Source organism: Simochromis diagramma, unplaced genomic scaffold (assembly GCF_900408965.1).
Source record: "Simochromis diagramma unplaced genomic scaffold, fSimDia1.1 OVJJ01000753.1, whole genome shotgun sequence".
NCBI lineage: Eukaryota > Metazoa > Chordata > Actinopteri > Cichliformes > Cichlidae > Simochromis > Simochromis diagramma.
In genome coordinates, this window is record NW_024387523.1 from 2,132,659 (window position 1) to 2,148,416 (window position 15,758).

General features: G+C 39.9%; 1 protein-coding gene across 1 annotated transcript in view; it reads left to right on the plus strand.

The window, feature by feature from the left end:
* The window catches only part of nudcd1 (NudC domain containing 1), a 57,030-nt gene that overhangs the window by 11,717 nt on the left and 29,555 nt on the right, over positions 1–15,758 (plus strand). The window contains exon 6 of the mRNA XM_040020327.1: positions 9,911–10,118. Within this exon, the coding sequence (XP_039876261.1) occupies positions 9,911–10,118 (208 nt within the window). The remainder of the gene's footprint in view (positions 1–9,910; positions 10,119–15,758) is intronic.

Here is a 15,758-nt window from a genome sequence, read left to right on the forward strand (position 1 = left end):
ATACTAGTGATGCAGCTGCTCAAGAACCTCTCGACAGGCCTGGGGGCGCAGGAGATGGACTTTGCTCAGCCTTTGCAGGAGAGGCGCTCTTGGTCCTTCTTGGCTATTAAGCTGGTGTTTTTGACAGGTTTGTGGTCTTTACAATATTTCCGGCAGAGAGTGGATACCCCTGATCTTCTAAAGTCAACAATCGTCTCTTCTGTTTTGTCCAGCAGTCCGTTCGCTGTCGTACCTCGTCTCTGTACACTGATTCGTCATTATTGCCGATAAGACTCACCACAGCCTGAGAGCTGATCAGAATGGACTTACATTTGCAGCCAGCTTAATTGGCCATTCAAAGAACTGTAATTCAATACTGCAGTAGTTGGCTCCTGACTGCCGTATTGGCTTCATGTCATATTCATCTTTTTTATTCCTCAGAGGTTTCTGCTTTAGACTGCATTCTTATAGCTATGTGTATCTAATAAAGCTAAGTGTAATGCTCCTTTTTAGTTTTTTAGTGTTTGCATTTGAGCTGTCAGAATAAGAAAAATCCAAACTTTATCTCATGAAGTTAACTTTCCAAAATAAATCCTAATTAATAAAAACAAGTTCATCTTCTTCAAGGAGTGTTGAGATGCAAGAAACCCAAATCAGCAGTAATAGTGCATACCTGTGTTCAGCTGTTGTATATACAATGCTATAGAAGTGCATGTAATTTTAACTCTTGGCAAGGAACAGAAGTCCTGTTTCAGTTTTTTTTCTGTCCTTACCACAGTGCCGCCGCTCATTTCTGACCCTGGTGATCTCTGTCAACAGTTTGTGCAGAGTGCAGACCTAATATAGGAAAAGTCACGTTGTCCTCATCAGAATCTTTGACTCGGTGCTGCTCAGGCTTGAGACTGTGAGAAAACACTTAAAAATAATGTGACACGGCTTGTCATTTATCCTATTTATAGTGATGTATTTTTATTATGATTATTTTTTGTCTCAAAAATGCTGTCTGAAACTGACCTGAAAGTCAAGCTGTCTGCGAATCTGTTAAAACGGTGACAGAAAGTGAAATAAAAGATCCGAGTGGCATTCCCGCCTTCCACCATGAGACGTGCGACTGCCACCCCTCCCACCTTTTCTGTAATTGGACTGTTTCTGGTTAAGATTCATTACGCGGTTGCTTTTGCTTGTCACGTCGACTCCTTTCGCTCATTACCTTTCCGAGCTGCTGGTTGAATGCGCACACCGACTCGTTCACTTGTCGCCATAGAAACGTCTGAGCGGGCGGCAGAATATTCCCAATCAGACTGAGGTCTCTGTCAGGTCAGGTGATCTGTGTCTGTGTACACAGATGTGTTTCCAGGCCATTTATTCCTGTTGCACAGGACCTGTGAGACGCCTTCAGCATATTCTCTCGGTCTCGCTGACGAGCTTTGACTAAAATGTTCAGTTAATTCAGCAGTGAGAGTGATTTTTTTTTTTCCCTTTTTTGGATGACTTGCTGTAGGCCTGCAGCATACTAGTCATGAATAATTTTATTAGACAGTTAAGTAATGGAATGACTTAATTAATAATGCCGAAAATAAACCCTGTCTGCACACTGCTCCACAGTTAGAGACTCTTTAACTCTGACTCAGGGGCTGCATGTTCTCACATTTTAGACAGTGGGAAAAAAGTTATTTGGTGTACAGAATCCACTCACTTTTAAATTATTATAAAAATTACCTGTTAGTTATTTCTAATTTCATTTTATTTTTAATCCTGGTTACTAAAGTAACATTGGAGTCGTGATTTTTGCCTCATATCAGTGCTCAATTCAGCTCAAACTGGTTTCTTGACAATGAATTTGATATACTCGAATAGCGTCCACAGTCACCAGATCTCAATCCAGTACAAGCACCTTTGAGATGTGATGGAACATGAGGATCACATCATGGATGCGCAGCCAGATCTGAAGTAACTTTATGACGCTATCATGTCAGTGTGGCTCCAAATCTCTGAGGAATCTTTCCAGTACCTTGTTGAATCTGTGCCATCACAAATTAAAAGAGTTCAGAAGGGAAAACAGGGTCCAAGCCAAGGTGTACCTAATAAAGTGTCCGTGACTGTGGAATTTCTGCATTTTGCATAATGTGGCTTAAATTCAATCATCACTAAAATATTTTCTTTTTCTATATTTCATGTGAGGGAGCCAATTAAGACAAGTCGAGTGGTCAAAGGTGTCATATTGATATTTAAAGTGTTTTGATTGATTCTCGACGTCGGCTCAGGAACATAAAGGCGTAAATTAAACAAGTAAAGATGAAAAGGCAGCGAAATGTTCTTTTAATGTTATTAGAAAAGCTTGAATGGTCATGAAAAGTAGGAACATTTCCTGTATCGGTTTGAAAGCCCTCTAACATTTGCTGGAATGTCGTGGAAAACTCGGGCTGGTTTCAAGAAGAACAGTAGGCTACGTAAACGTATCTGTGTCTTTAGAAAGACAGAGGACAACGGTCGTACAGGTGAGAAATGGGGAGAGAGACAAAGACAGGTTCAAGGAGAGCAGTGAGATTATTGAATATGTAACGTCTGATGTCACACAGGCTGGTATGGAGGTGAGCCTGGACTTTACGATGATGGATAAAGTCAGCCTAACATTTGATCCCTTCAATATGACATCATACAGAGTCAAGAATAGAGAAAACTTTGAAACTAAGTATTTACAGCGCTTTGAAGCTTTTGGTTGACAGGGCTTATTTGTGCACATTATTTGAAATTTTGACCATCTTTTGTATGAGAATCCATCATATATAGACAGAAAATAAGGAAGCTCATAATAGATCCACTTTACAGCCAAAAAACATTGAACTAAACATTCGTATCCATCTTGGCCCTTTTCTTGTTTTTAAACTCTGTTATACTCACAACCTCTAAACAAGCAGACAAACAGCTACCTTCTCCTTCAAAAGATATATTAAAAAAACCCACAACATGACCCAGAGAGGGCAAAGTGCATGTTGATGGTGCCGAAGCAGAGTAATGGCAACTTTTCAGGCAATCCTTTTATCAGCACTCTTACTTTCTCCTTTCGAAGAAAAGGTAATGGATTAGATGTCAAGAGAGGAGACATGTTCAAAGAGGCTTGTAAGTGACGAGAGAGGGAGCAGAAAAGATAGAAGTGACTTGGTGCTGTGTTAAGGAGACAAGATGTGGGTATAGAAAAAGTATATAGATGACAGAGAATATGTCCAAACAAGTGGGTGGAAACGATTATTCCGATACAAGGACACCAAAAACCTTGAGTTCAGTCATTTATAGCGATGCATAGGCGCACAAAACTGGATTATTTTAAACTTCAGCTGACTGAGTTCCAACACAGATAAACAAAAAAGATCAACACTGAGCAAAGAAGATTGGGAAAATGAAATGGAAGATTTGGCAACCCTCCTCCTGCCTTGTTAGTTTCTTTGTTGACAACAAAAGGTGATAATGAACAACTCTTAGTTTCTCACATCTACGCCAAATATGGAGCAGGTCTGTTGGTTTGATGCTGCATAGTTGGAACAATTTAATTGCTCAGGCTTTGGCAATAATCAGCGTATGTTGTTTATGATGGCTGTTATAGATGAAAAGGTTGGTACAGAGATGTTTGCGCATCAATTACATGATTTCGCTCATGCTAATCTTGCTTTTTTGTTTCATTTAAACATGTTTATTGTTATTTGGTAGTTCTAAGAGTTGCTTACAGGAAAGAATATTTTAATTTAATTGTTATCATAATAAAACACTTACACCTCATGTTTTAGAAACTGCAGCTTGAGAAAAATCATGCAGTTCTAATCGTAATTAAATTAAGGACAAAGTGGGGTTAAAGGGAATGGTCGAAAACCTCACCTTCAAGATCTTCTTCCAGTGCACCTCTGGACTTTTAGATTGCTGCCTGGAAGTCTTGTTCTGTCCCTTTTACATTTATGCCTCTGCGATGCAGACTGGATCTCCTTCAGCTTGTCAAACTAATGATTCTTTAATTTGATTTTCAGTTTTGGAAATTAGGTAAAATGTCTTGGAGGCAAATTTGTTGATATTTTGTGGATTTGATTGAACTCCACCAGCCATTATAGACAGCTCTGCATTGACAGTCTCATTGTGGGGGATAGATTCACAGTGTACATCACTGTAAATGACTCACATAACCCTGGACTTAGTTCTCAACTTCAGGCTTAAAAAGCAGGCTTCAAATGAAAACTTCTGGTCGTGGGTGTGTACCCAACCCTCATTATTAGAGATGGTCCCCCACTTGAAATTGTGCTCATTTTAAAGCAAAAGCAATTTTTTATCTTCTGTTTAAGTTTATAAAAGTCTAAAGTTAGAACAGGTGTTTAAGCACCAAGAAAAAAATAAATACAAACACTATACAGGCAAAAGTGTGAGGCTTCAAATGTTTTATTATTAACAGTACTAGGGAAAATATAACAGTATGACATCGTTAAAACTAACTCTCTGAAGCATTTGTTTGTGGTAGCTACATTTAATTTTTTCCAGTCAGTCAAACAGATTAATTACATGGTTGAATGAAGTCAGTAATGAATGAAACTCTCAACAATTCATTTGAAACGTGATGAGAGACACCAAGTAAACTATGCTTGTTTGTAAGCTCAACTCAGAATTATTAAGAGTGTTGTATGTTTTTCAAGTGAAGTCTTTAATATTAAATGTAACTAGCAAGTGTAGCTGCAAATTTAGTGGATTAAAAACCGCATTATTTCTCGCCCACAGCGAGTGGAGATAAAATAGATGCAGGAAAGAAAGTGAAGATAAAATAATAAAATAAAATAATTTGGTTGGAAACAAAATGATCTGCATGAAATGATGAGAGAGATAGAAGAGCACAGATAGAGGACTGTTAGGGATTCAGAAGGGCAGAGCATGAGTAAGGAGGAAGTGAGAGCACCTGTGAAGAGGATGAAGAGTGGAAAGGTGATTGGTGCTGATGAGGTTGGGGGATGTCTAATTGAGAGGGCAGTGGAGCTTTTAACCCCTTAGCAGTCCTACAAATTTTGCCTAAAAGGGTTAGGAGTCGGACGTACCGTGGGCGGTACGTCCGACTGCTAAGGGGTTTTAACCTGATTGTTTTAACACAATCTCGTAGAGTGAGTGAGAGGATTCCTTGGGAATCGAGAAGCAGTGAACTGGCGCTGATTTTTCAAGAACAAGGCGTGAAAAAGGTAGCTGTGGTAACTACAGGGGGTTGAAGCTAACCATGGTGCTATGGGGAAGAAGCTATTGTTATAGGGTGAAATGGAGGCAGATGATGGGCTGTGGTGACCCCTGAAGAAGACAAAGAAGTTAGAAAGACAAGAGCGAGGTTATCAACCTTTTTTTGGGCTGCATTCAAAATCATAGCAAGATAGCAAGGGCGAGATTTACTAAAGGGAACCAATAAGTATGTGTGTGCAGTCCCCAAATAGTGCTGATAGGTGTGAATTACAAAACTTGCACTGTTTTCTAAACTCATGCAGTCAGTTCATTTCAATGTGACATGCTCAGAGTGCTAAGAGCTGTGCAAATCACAGAGTATGACATGATATTCAGCTGCAGGTGATTACTACTAGGACAAGCGTGGCTTGTTTATTTTAATCAGAAAAGCATAAAAATGTCTTTCATACACGTGCATGTTAAATGTAGGCCTGGCAAAGAGAATCATTATAATGGAAACGACCTTCAGTAGCTGACAGGTGCCGATGTAGGACTGTAAACAGTGCAGCAATATGTGTCTGTAGCATTCTTGTTTTGAGACGACCCCTGAAGGGATACAACAAACTGGAAATGCCTTATTTACAAATGTTTTTTTTCTATATTCTGCGAGTTTTCTAAGCTAGATTTCTTTAATTTAAAAAAATGATGTACAAATTTGTGTGTGTGTGTGTGTGTGTGTGTGTGTGTGTGTGTGTGTGTGCAATTAGCAGTACTTTGCTGCTTGTCAATTTGAAATGGTATGAAGTGGTATTATTCCTTAACACTGGTTAAGGATGTTCTCTGCATATAAAAGTTGTGTAAGTAGTAGGAGGAGAGATCAGAGGGAGACTCTCGACCTTGGAAATAGATTCGTTTAAGGATAAGAGGTTAACCTTAACCTCAACCTCATTTGTCAAATCAGAGACAAAACATACATCAAAGTGAAGGAGTCAGGCTTTTGACATGCACTTGACAATATTTAGCATTTTTCCCTCTGATTTTATTTGACCTGTCGAGGCCGCCTGTACTTTCAGAATTCAAACGTTTTCCTGAGCACACTGAAAGTATTTTAAAGCATCAAACCTTCTTATATTTCTGAACCAGGACCACTCAGCTGCTCTTAAATGTCCCACCATCCAGGTTCAGTACTAGAGGGCTTTTACTGTTTTAGCTCCTGTGCTCAGTAACTCTAATGCCCATTACCGTCAGGTCAGCTTTGCCTGTCCCATATTTTAAAAAATATTTTTAAGAACCTGCCTTTATAGATTTATATTTCTTTCCTCGTCTTTTGCAGAGCATGTGGTTTCTGTAAAGACTTTTGAGGTGCTGTTTTAAGAAGCGCTCTAAAAATACCTGCGATAAACAATGATCAGTTTGACTAGAAGCAGTATTTCCTTTAGTTTTCTCACTTTTATTCATATTTTGCCAAACTAATGTGGTGATAGCCACAAAATTAAATTGGATGTGGGTAATTTCTTAGTTTTCTCAGTAAGTGAAATGAGGCGGGCTGTGTGAGTGATCAGGTTGCTGTACTTTGCTGCTTTTTAAATACCTGGCAGCTGCATTACAGAAAAGTGGAAACCTTTCACCTGAGGTAACAGACAAAACAGGATAAAAGCTGCAGCCTGAAAGAAAATATTGCGTAAATCTCCTGTTGGATCAGCAACAGATGAAAAGGAGTCAAAGGGACTTTATTTTAGAAATAAAGTCTTGAAAACGCCATTCAAGCACAAGGCTGCAAACAGATTTATGACGGGATTGTTTGTGCCATTTATGATTATGTTCTCAGAAGCCAAAGTCATTTTATCAAGCATCTGTGAACTTTTAGAGGAGAATCTAAAGAACAACATGATGCCTGCTGCTCATCTATTCTCCAACAAGGCTTTTAACAAACATTGCCTCTTTATGACTTACACTTTATTCAGAGTACATCTGTTCTGAGCGTTACTGCCGATGCTGGTTACGCTCCCCGTGACGACTCATGTTATGTTTCATTATAGCATGCCACACAGCACAGGCGTCGTCATAGCTGAAGGAAAGGAAAGATTTGATGTGTGCTGAGTCAGAGGCAGCAGAAAGTTGGCTCGTGGGGAATGGTGAGAACGGGCTGGAGCGGAAACGTGGTCGTCATGTTTGTGAAAAAAGCCTTCAAAGAAAGCAGTTCGGTGCCTCAGCTTCCTCATATTACCATAATGTACATAATGCTCTAATTATAATTGACTCCTTTTACTTGTTGCGTAAATACTCTAATTGAAATTGAAAAATAAATCTGGATCTGTATTAAAATACGCTATTAGTGCTAATGGATAATCATTTGATTTATGTGGCAGGCTCTTTCATTCGAGTAAGAGCAGCGTTTCATTGATAAAAGCTTGTATTAGCATAGCAATACTGAGGCATTGAAGAAATCACGAGTCAGCATCTGGCTTGAAACCATATCAAAGCTGCTAGCTTGGCAAGTGAACGTTGCACTAAATTTAAGTGAATTACTTTATTGCATTTCATTGTCACTGGAAAACAAATGCTTCCAACATAGAAGGAGTAACGCTCGTAGAATCCAGGCTTGAAGAAGTCGGTTCCTTTGGTTACAAGCAGGGAGGAACAGACACGGATGTAAAAGTGAGAATGGGCAAACCAAGAGCTGCATTCTTACAGCTGGAGAACATCTGGAGCTCAATAATTCCACTGTGGAATCAGTGTTTCTCTACAGTGCAAAATCTTGGAGGGTATGTAAAGATAAGATACGTACCTTTATCAACAGCTGCCTAAGGAAAATTTTAACCTCCTAGGACCTGGGTCCACATATGTGGACATCACATTTTGGGTTGTCTAGACCAAAATACTAAATTTTGCTCTATAAGGGGCTGATATCCACTTGTTCTTATTTTTCTCAGAAAGAAAAATCAGGTAAAAAAACAAAACGTAATTCTTTGTTTTTACATTCATCAGGTTCCAAACAGCCCAAATAGCAAAGAGAAATTAAAAATGCATGCCATGAAAGAGTTTGGGTCTTAGGAGGTTAAAGATCTACTGGCATAACAACATCTTCAGTTAAGACTAGGGGGGGAAAGTGAAGCAACTATCTGTAGAAGAAGAGATAAGAAGATGGAGATGGATAAGAGATACGGTGAGGAAACCAGGCCACTGGACCACCAGATGTGGTTTTGTGGAATCTGCAAGGGAGGAGGAGCAAAAGAAGCAGGCCAAAGATTACACGGCAAAGAGATAAATATGAGGCCTGTTTTACGGATGACAGTCGCAGGAATGTCGCTGTAATTTAGTTCTTCCTCCATCATTTATGATAAATATGGTAAAATTTCTTTCCTTCATGTGATCCATTTATATAAAATCACTCTGAGGCTGTTGAGGGTAGCTGTTCTGTTAAAACACTACACATACAGAGGACAGAAAACTACGTTTTCTGTGTTGATTCTCCAAAGCCACATACCGGTTTATACTCTTACTTTGTAATTTTAGGGGTAATAGGGTAGATGTTTGGCAAAATTGAACTGTAACACAGGAGTGTGGACTTCTGTGTAACTGATTCTGTCTTGTTAATTATGACTTGTTATTTAAAGAGGCTCCTTTTGAATTTCTGCTAGATCATGATGTTAAAATAATGCCAAAAACATCTGCTTTTATAAGTAAAGAATCTAATAAGGGATGCATACAGTCATGTGAAAACTTAACAGCTCTGTAATAAACTGAGTGTGCCCCACTATTCAGTAGTTAGGGCTGCTAAAGGGAGTCAGTTAGTGCTGCTACTAACTTAAAGTAATTGTTCCTGTAAGCTTTGTTGATGAGGAATTTTGGTCCACTCTTCTTTACAACATTGCTTCAGTTCATTGAGGTTTTCGGAGTCACGGTTCAGCCACAGCAGTCGCATGGACGCCAGCCAGTTCAGCGGCTTCATTCTTTTGTTTTTTAGCCATCATGGTGTGAATTTGCTGTTGTGCTTGAGCTCATTGTCATGTTGCATGACCAATTTTAGACCAAATTATATCTTTTCTATTTTATTAATCTAAACGATTATAGAATACTTATGTATATCTGTCCATATATACTCTGTCTCCTCCTTAACAGGTGGATCAGTCTAAACAAAAAACAACGATGGACAGCAATTATTAAAATCTATATGTTTTTAAAAAAGATTTATTATTTTAAAAAATTGCCCAACTATCAATAGCCCACTAGTTCATTATAAAAAATGGTCGTTCAAAACTTTCTGTTGATCCACCAGTTGATTCATTTACATTTTTTGTTTGTGGCCGATGTTTTGTCCCAATATAGCAGAACGTAACATGCAAAACAACTTTTTTGTTGTAGTATAATTTAGTTTTCCTGTTAATAATGCAAAAGTTGAAGGGTTTTTTGTTGTTGTTGCATAAACTAAACGTTGAAATAATTAGAAAATAAATAGATGCTTGTTTGGTTTACTCATCTCACTTGAAATTTGTAGGTTTTAATAATTCAATACATTAAAATTCAGCATACAAATTGCCTTAATAGCTTCGCTGTGAGCTCATTCGTGGTCATCCCCACTTGCGCTATGATGATCCATTTATTTTAATGGTCTCCTATCTGCTATTGACTGAATATTCAAAAGTAATTTCCTTCAATGTCTGCACTCTATCAGATCTTTTATGTATGACTCAGAGACAGCTGGCTCAGGACGATCATTAACTTCAGCACCACACATTTCTTTCCCCTTTGAATTCAGATCCCATTTACTTTTGGCAGCAGACGACCGAGGACGTCACGCTGTGTGTGCGCATGCCCGAGGGTATCACCAAAGAGGGGGTGCAGTTCAGGCTGACGGCAGACAACATGACCATTGGAGTTCAGGGTTTCCCTCCACTGCTGGAAGGCCAGCTGTTTGCATCTGTAGACCCCGAGGCCAGCGCCTGGATCATCAAAAATGACAAAAGGTTTGCAGTCTGAAATGTGGAGTGTTGATGAAGTTGGATTATTATTTTTCTTCATTATATTTTGGAGTTGAAATCGTAGGATAAAAACAGTACCGTAACACGGCGCTATTTCCATCGTTGTTCCTCTGCTCGCCATTTCCCCGCCTCTCTACAACATATTAGTTAACTTCTGTTCACTTCATCATTCAATTAAAAACTGCCACAGACTCATGAAGGTGTCACTTGGCAATGAAAAAGGTTAGAATACCTACATGCTCTAATAAAAATAAAATGATAAGTAATACAATATATAGTGGCATCAATACTTTTTCCCACCTCTGCAGTAGATTACAGAAATATCTCACATACTATATATAACCTGCACACAATAAATCTCTGCACAGTCGTCATCTTCATGAATGAAATATTGAATGTGTACAAGATTAATGCAGCACTCTGGGGATTTGAGAAGCCTGAAACATGTTATGAGTTTGGATGTTGAGTCAGAAACTCTAACTATCCGGGGATCAGTGAATTAAGAATGAATGAATTAAGCTTTTAAAAATTGATTGATTTAATGTTTTTTGCTTTAGAAAGAAAGAATTAAAGTCATTCAATTGTTCCTGCCACTTATTTAATATTAAACGTGTTAATGGTGTTTAAATCAAATGTGTTTATGTGCCAATACAAACATCAGAGAGACAGAGGCAGCATTTCACTGGTGAATTTTCGTGTTGTCTTGAGAGTCAAGTATATTTATAAACATTATTAACAGGATTGATTCATTATAGGTTTTTATAGTTAGCGCCTCAGCACGTGTATATGCTTTTAAAGCACACTAATACCATATGCTTACCAACTACTTTATTAGGTATACCTGTTCAACTGCTCATTAATGCAAATGTCTTATCAGCCAATCGAATGACAGCACTCATTACATTTAGGCTTGCAGAAATCGTCAAGACAATTTACTGAAGTTGAAACTGAGCATCAGGGTGGGGAAGAAAGGTGAGTTAAGTGACTTTGAGCAGGGCATGGTGCCAGAGGGGCTTGCCTGCATATTTCACACACTGCTGAGATGGGTTTTTGCTGCACGACCATTTCCAGGGTTTACAGAGAATAGTGTGCAAAATAAAAAATAGCCAGTGAGCAGCAGTCCTCTGGGAGAAAATGCCTTATTTATGCCAGAGGTCAGAGGAAAATGGCCAGGCTGCCTCAAGTTGACAGGAAAGCAACAGTAACTCATATAACTGCTCGTTACAACCAAAGTGTGCAGAGAACATGGAGGAACTGACAGCGCATTGGGCCTTGAAGCAGATGGGCTACAACAGCAGAAGACCACACCAGGTGCCAGAACTGTCTCATAAGAACAAAGAACTGAGGCTACATTTCACATTGACTCACCAAAATTTGATAGAAGACAATTTTTTTAATGCTAGGGTCAGGCCCAGCATGCATATTATATATTGTGATTTTAGCTATTGGTGGAGAATATGCTTAATCTACTGAGCAGCATGGTGTAGCACAGCGGTCCCCAACCTTTTTTGCGCCATGGACCGGTTTAATGTGAGACAATATTTTCACAGATTGGCCTTTAAGGTGTCGCGGATAATTACAACAAAATAAAATGATACGACCAAGACAAAAACTGTGGTATTTTGTAAATATAATAATGAACATAAATTCACTGTGTAATTGTGTAAATTTATTAGCAGCGTCCATTGAGAGTAACATCCTCCTCTCTGCCCCTTAATATTCTCTGGTCGCTATGGTAACGCGTAAATATTTCTTTCAAAATAAGACACACAACTACAACACGGGAAAAGACCCAACGATTAAAAACCCTGAAAACCATAAATTTCACACCCAAGCCTCAACTCTCGCGGTCTGGTACCAAAGCGGTCTGTGGCCTGGGAGTTGGGGACCGCTGGTGTAGTACACAATAAAGAAATTCAGGACTGGAAAAGTTATTTGTCATGATGATGTCTGGAAACATAATATATTTTGTTTATTATGGTTATAAGTCTCAATTCAGTATATGATGTTTCATTTTTGCGCTTTTTTATATATATATTTTAAAGAAGAATAAGATGTTAAATGTTATGAAACCAACTGAAACTTTCAGTGTTACAGAAGTTCAGTCTGCTTTGAAGGCTACAAGTGAACAGATGAAACTAAAGAGAAAAACTCCCTTTGTCATAAACTGCTCTGCAGTATCATAGTGTGACACCAGCATAGATGAGTGAAATGTACAGTAATGCAATTTTCTTCTTTCTCACACTTCTGGGGCTGCCATTGGCCCAAAAGCACCACTTTGAGATCCTGGGGTATAACATATATAACAAATGTAACATAAACATGATCTAATCCATGTATTGCATAGAAAATTGTCTTTCAGTTGCTTTTTGGGCTTTATTTTCAGTTTTCTTTATACAACACTGAATCACATTATGTGGGATTTTTTTGACAGTGTTTAGCAGACTCACTGAGTGTTATTATATCTTCGCTGACCCCGCTAGCTGTGCTTTCAGGGTCAGTAGCTCCTGCTTATGTGTTTCAAGGCAAATTGAATTAAATTGAATAGAATTGCTTCTAGGTAATGAGCCTGGCTTTGAGTTATTCAAGAATATTTATTTATTAATAAATTGGGGCCGCTGGGAAAGAGGCACCTTGAATTGGACAAACTTCTGCATGCAGACCTGTAAGCAGAGCTTTCACAAAAGTGAAATAAAGAAAGTGGATAAAGAAAGCAGGACTAAACTCAGGCAGGAAGTAGTGAAACGCTGACACTCACTTAAAATATTCTTGGTCAGTGAAGACCTGGGGCCAAGCCTTCCTATCTCTCTTGCAGCAAAATATTCTTCCACCCGCGTGTTACTGTTTGAGTTATGACTGACAGTAAAAAAAAAAAGAAAAGAAAAGAAAAGTGACTCCTATCAGTGCAGGAGTACACGATGTCCACATGTTGTCTAGTTTCCCAATTGTCATCCTCAACAAGCGAGCTGGATCACATTTGTTATCTTGAAGCCACAAAAGGCTTTACGGAGCTTTTCTCAGAAATCAGACTTCCCATCCATCCATCCATCCATCTTCATCCGCTTTATCCGAGGCCGGGTCGCGGGGGCAGCAGCCTAAGCAAAGAGGCCCAGACCTCCCTCTCCCCAGCCACCTCCTCCAGCTTATCCGGGGGAACACCAAGGCATTCCCAGGCCAGCCGAGAGATATAATCTCTCCAGCGTGTCCTGGGTCTGCCCCGGGGCCTCCTCCCTGTGGGACATGCCTGGAACACCTCACCCAGGAGGCGCACAGGGGGCATCCTTGTCAGATGCCCGAACCACCTCAGCTGGCTCCTTTCGATGTGGAGGAGCAGCGGCTCTACTCTGAGCCCCCCCCCGGATGGCTGAACTTCTCACCCTATCTCAAAGGGAGAGGCCAGCCACCCTTCGGAGGAAGCTCATTTCCACCGCTTGTATCTGCGATCTCGTTCTTTCGGTCACTACCCACAGCTCGTGGCCATAGGTGAGGGTAGGGGCGTAGATCGACCGGTAAATTGAGAGCTTCGCTTTTACACTCAGCTCTCTCTTCACCACGACGGACCGGTGCAGCGTCCGCATTACTGCAGCTGCAGCCCCAATCTGTCTGTCGATCTCCGGCTCCCTTCTCCCATCACTCGTGAACAAGACCCCGAGATACTTGAACTCCTCCACTTGGGGCAGGAACTCATCCCTGACCCGGAGTGGGCACTCCACCCTTTTCCGGCTGAGAACCATGGCCTCAGATTTGGAGGTGCTGATCCTCATTCCCGTTCCCGTTTAAATTAAACTAATTTAAACTTGACTAAGGGTATTGTAACATCTTCCGTCCATCATTTGACAAACACAAACTTCATCCACTATGATTCAGTCAGTGCTGAATACTTTTCATATAAATTGGCTCTGCTGATCCAGTACTCAATATGAGTTGAGTCACATCCTCTGGTATAAAACCTTTTATTTTTATTACCATCTTTGCTTCCTGTTCCTTCAATACAAGTCCTCCAGTGCTCCATTCAGTGTGAAACCGCGTTACACAGTCTATTTCTGATAATCCTTGATAACTTTAAAGGCTCTTGTATCTGAGAGGCAGGGAGTATGAATGCATTTGTCTGTCTGTCTTTGTTGTGTCCAGAGAAAAAAACAAAACTAAATCATGGAGGTGAATGTGAGAAGCTATCATTTTATTTTGTATTCTCTAAGCCTGATTATCTCTCAGAGATACATTTTACCATCAGTGTCACTTTCTTTTGTTCTGTGTGTGTGAGGTTGGGATGAAGTTCATATCTGGAAGTTCTTCTGAGTTCGGAATATCTTACAGAAATCGCACCTCTGTCGGCAGTGCTGACTGTTGTCCGTATTATTGTATTTAATGCAAATACCTGAAAACACCCCCCCCAATTGTTCTTCCATTGTTTCGATTGAACATTTTCTCAGTACTAGTGTGTTATACGCTTCATAGACAGACAGCTGAGCACCATTTTTCTTCCATGTGCCCTGAAGTGAATTAAGAAGCTGCCTTTTTTGTCTCTTTTATATCTTCTCATCGTTGCCCAAATATAGACTGATTTCATAACATTCAGCAATACAATAGAGTAAGAATGAGACCGGAGTCTGAAGGCCAGAGAGAAGCTGCAGTGTGCGCACACAGATGAACGCTGTAGAAAGTTCACTATTTTTATCAGTAAAATCAGAATAGAGGGAGTGATGTCATTCAGAAAACCGAGGCAGATCTCTTCATGAGGTACATCGTGCTATATTACGCTTGGATTCAGTGAGTGAGCAATGATAAAGTGGACCATGGTTAGCAATATCTTACTGAAACATACAGAAAGCATTTAGTTTGCAGGCTTTTCATGTATTGTTGGTAGAAGGCAAATTGTTGTTGGTCCACACTTTTGAGTTATGCGGACATTCATGGGTTTTCTTGTTTTGATTATCTTTGCATTATAGTTCTGTATTCTGTATTGTTGAGATTCTGGTCTTTTGTTTTCTTTATGTTCTGGTTGTCTGTGCGTTAAATTACTGGGACGTTGTTTATACCCTTTTTGCATCCCCATTCTCTTCCCTCTGCGTCCATGTTTTGCCTTCTGTCTCTGGTTTCTGCCTTTCCTGCCTCACAGCAGAACCTATCAGATTAAAATTAACCTTCACTTGGCTGAGGTGACAGCAGTGGTGACATCAGCTGTGAGCAGAAGGTCTTCTTGCTTTTCAACTAAACAGCTTCAAACTTGTCTTTAGAGATGCTTATATCCATGTGCAGCCCCCTGCTGGCTGTACCCAGGCAGTGCAAGTCTTTGGGCCGTGCATTGGGATAATTTTGTTAACACAAAGTTTCATGTTGCCTTTGCCGTCCTTGAGCGTGGGGCCATTTGCCAAAAGTAATGTCATGGCTGCTTTGGTGTAGTGTCAGATTGTATGACACCTCCTGACTTTCTATAACGTGGTGCGCACAGCAAGACCATTGTGGAGGCAGTATGCCAGCACAGGGGTGCACATAGGTGGTCCACAGGTGCGCATTCGCTGTCAAAATAAAAGACGGGCACCAGATAAAAAGTTGCAAGTTTGCGTACATAAGATTTTCTGGAGGGGGATAGACATTTGTTTAGAACTCTTAAAGATGTCGAAG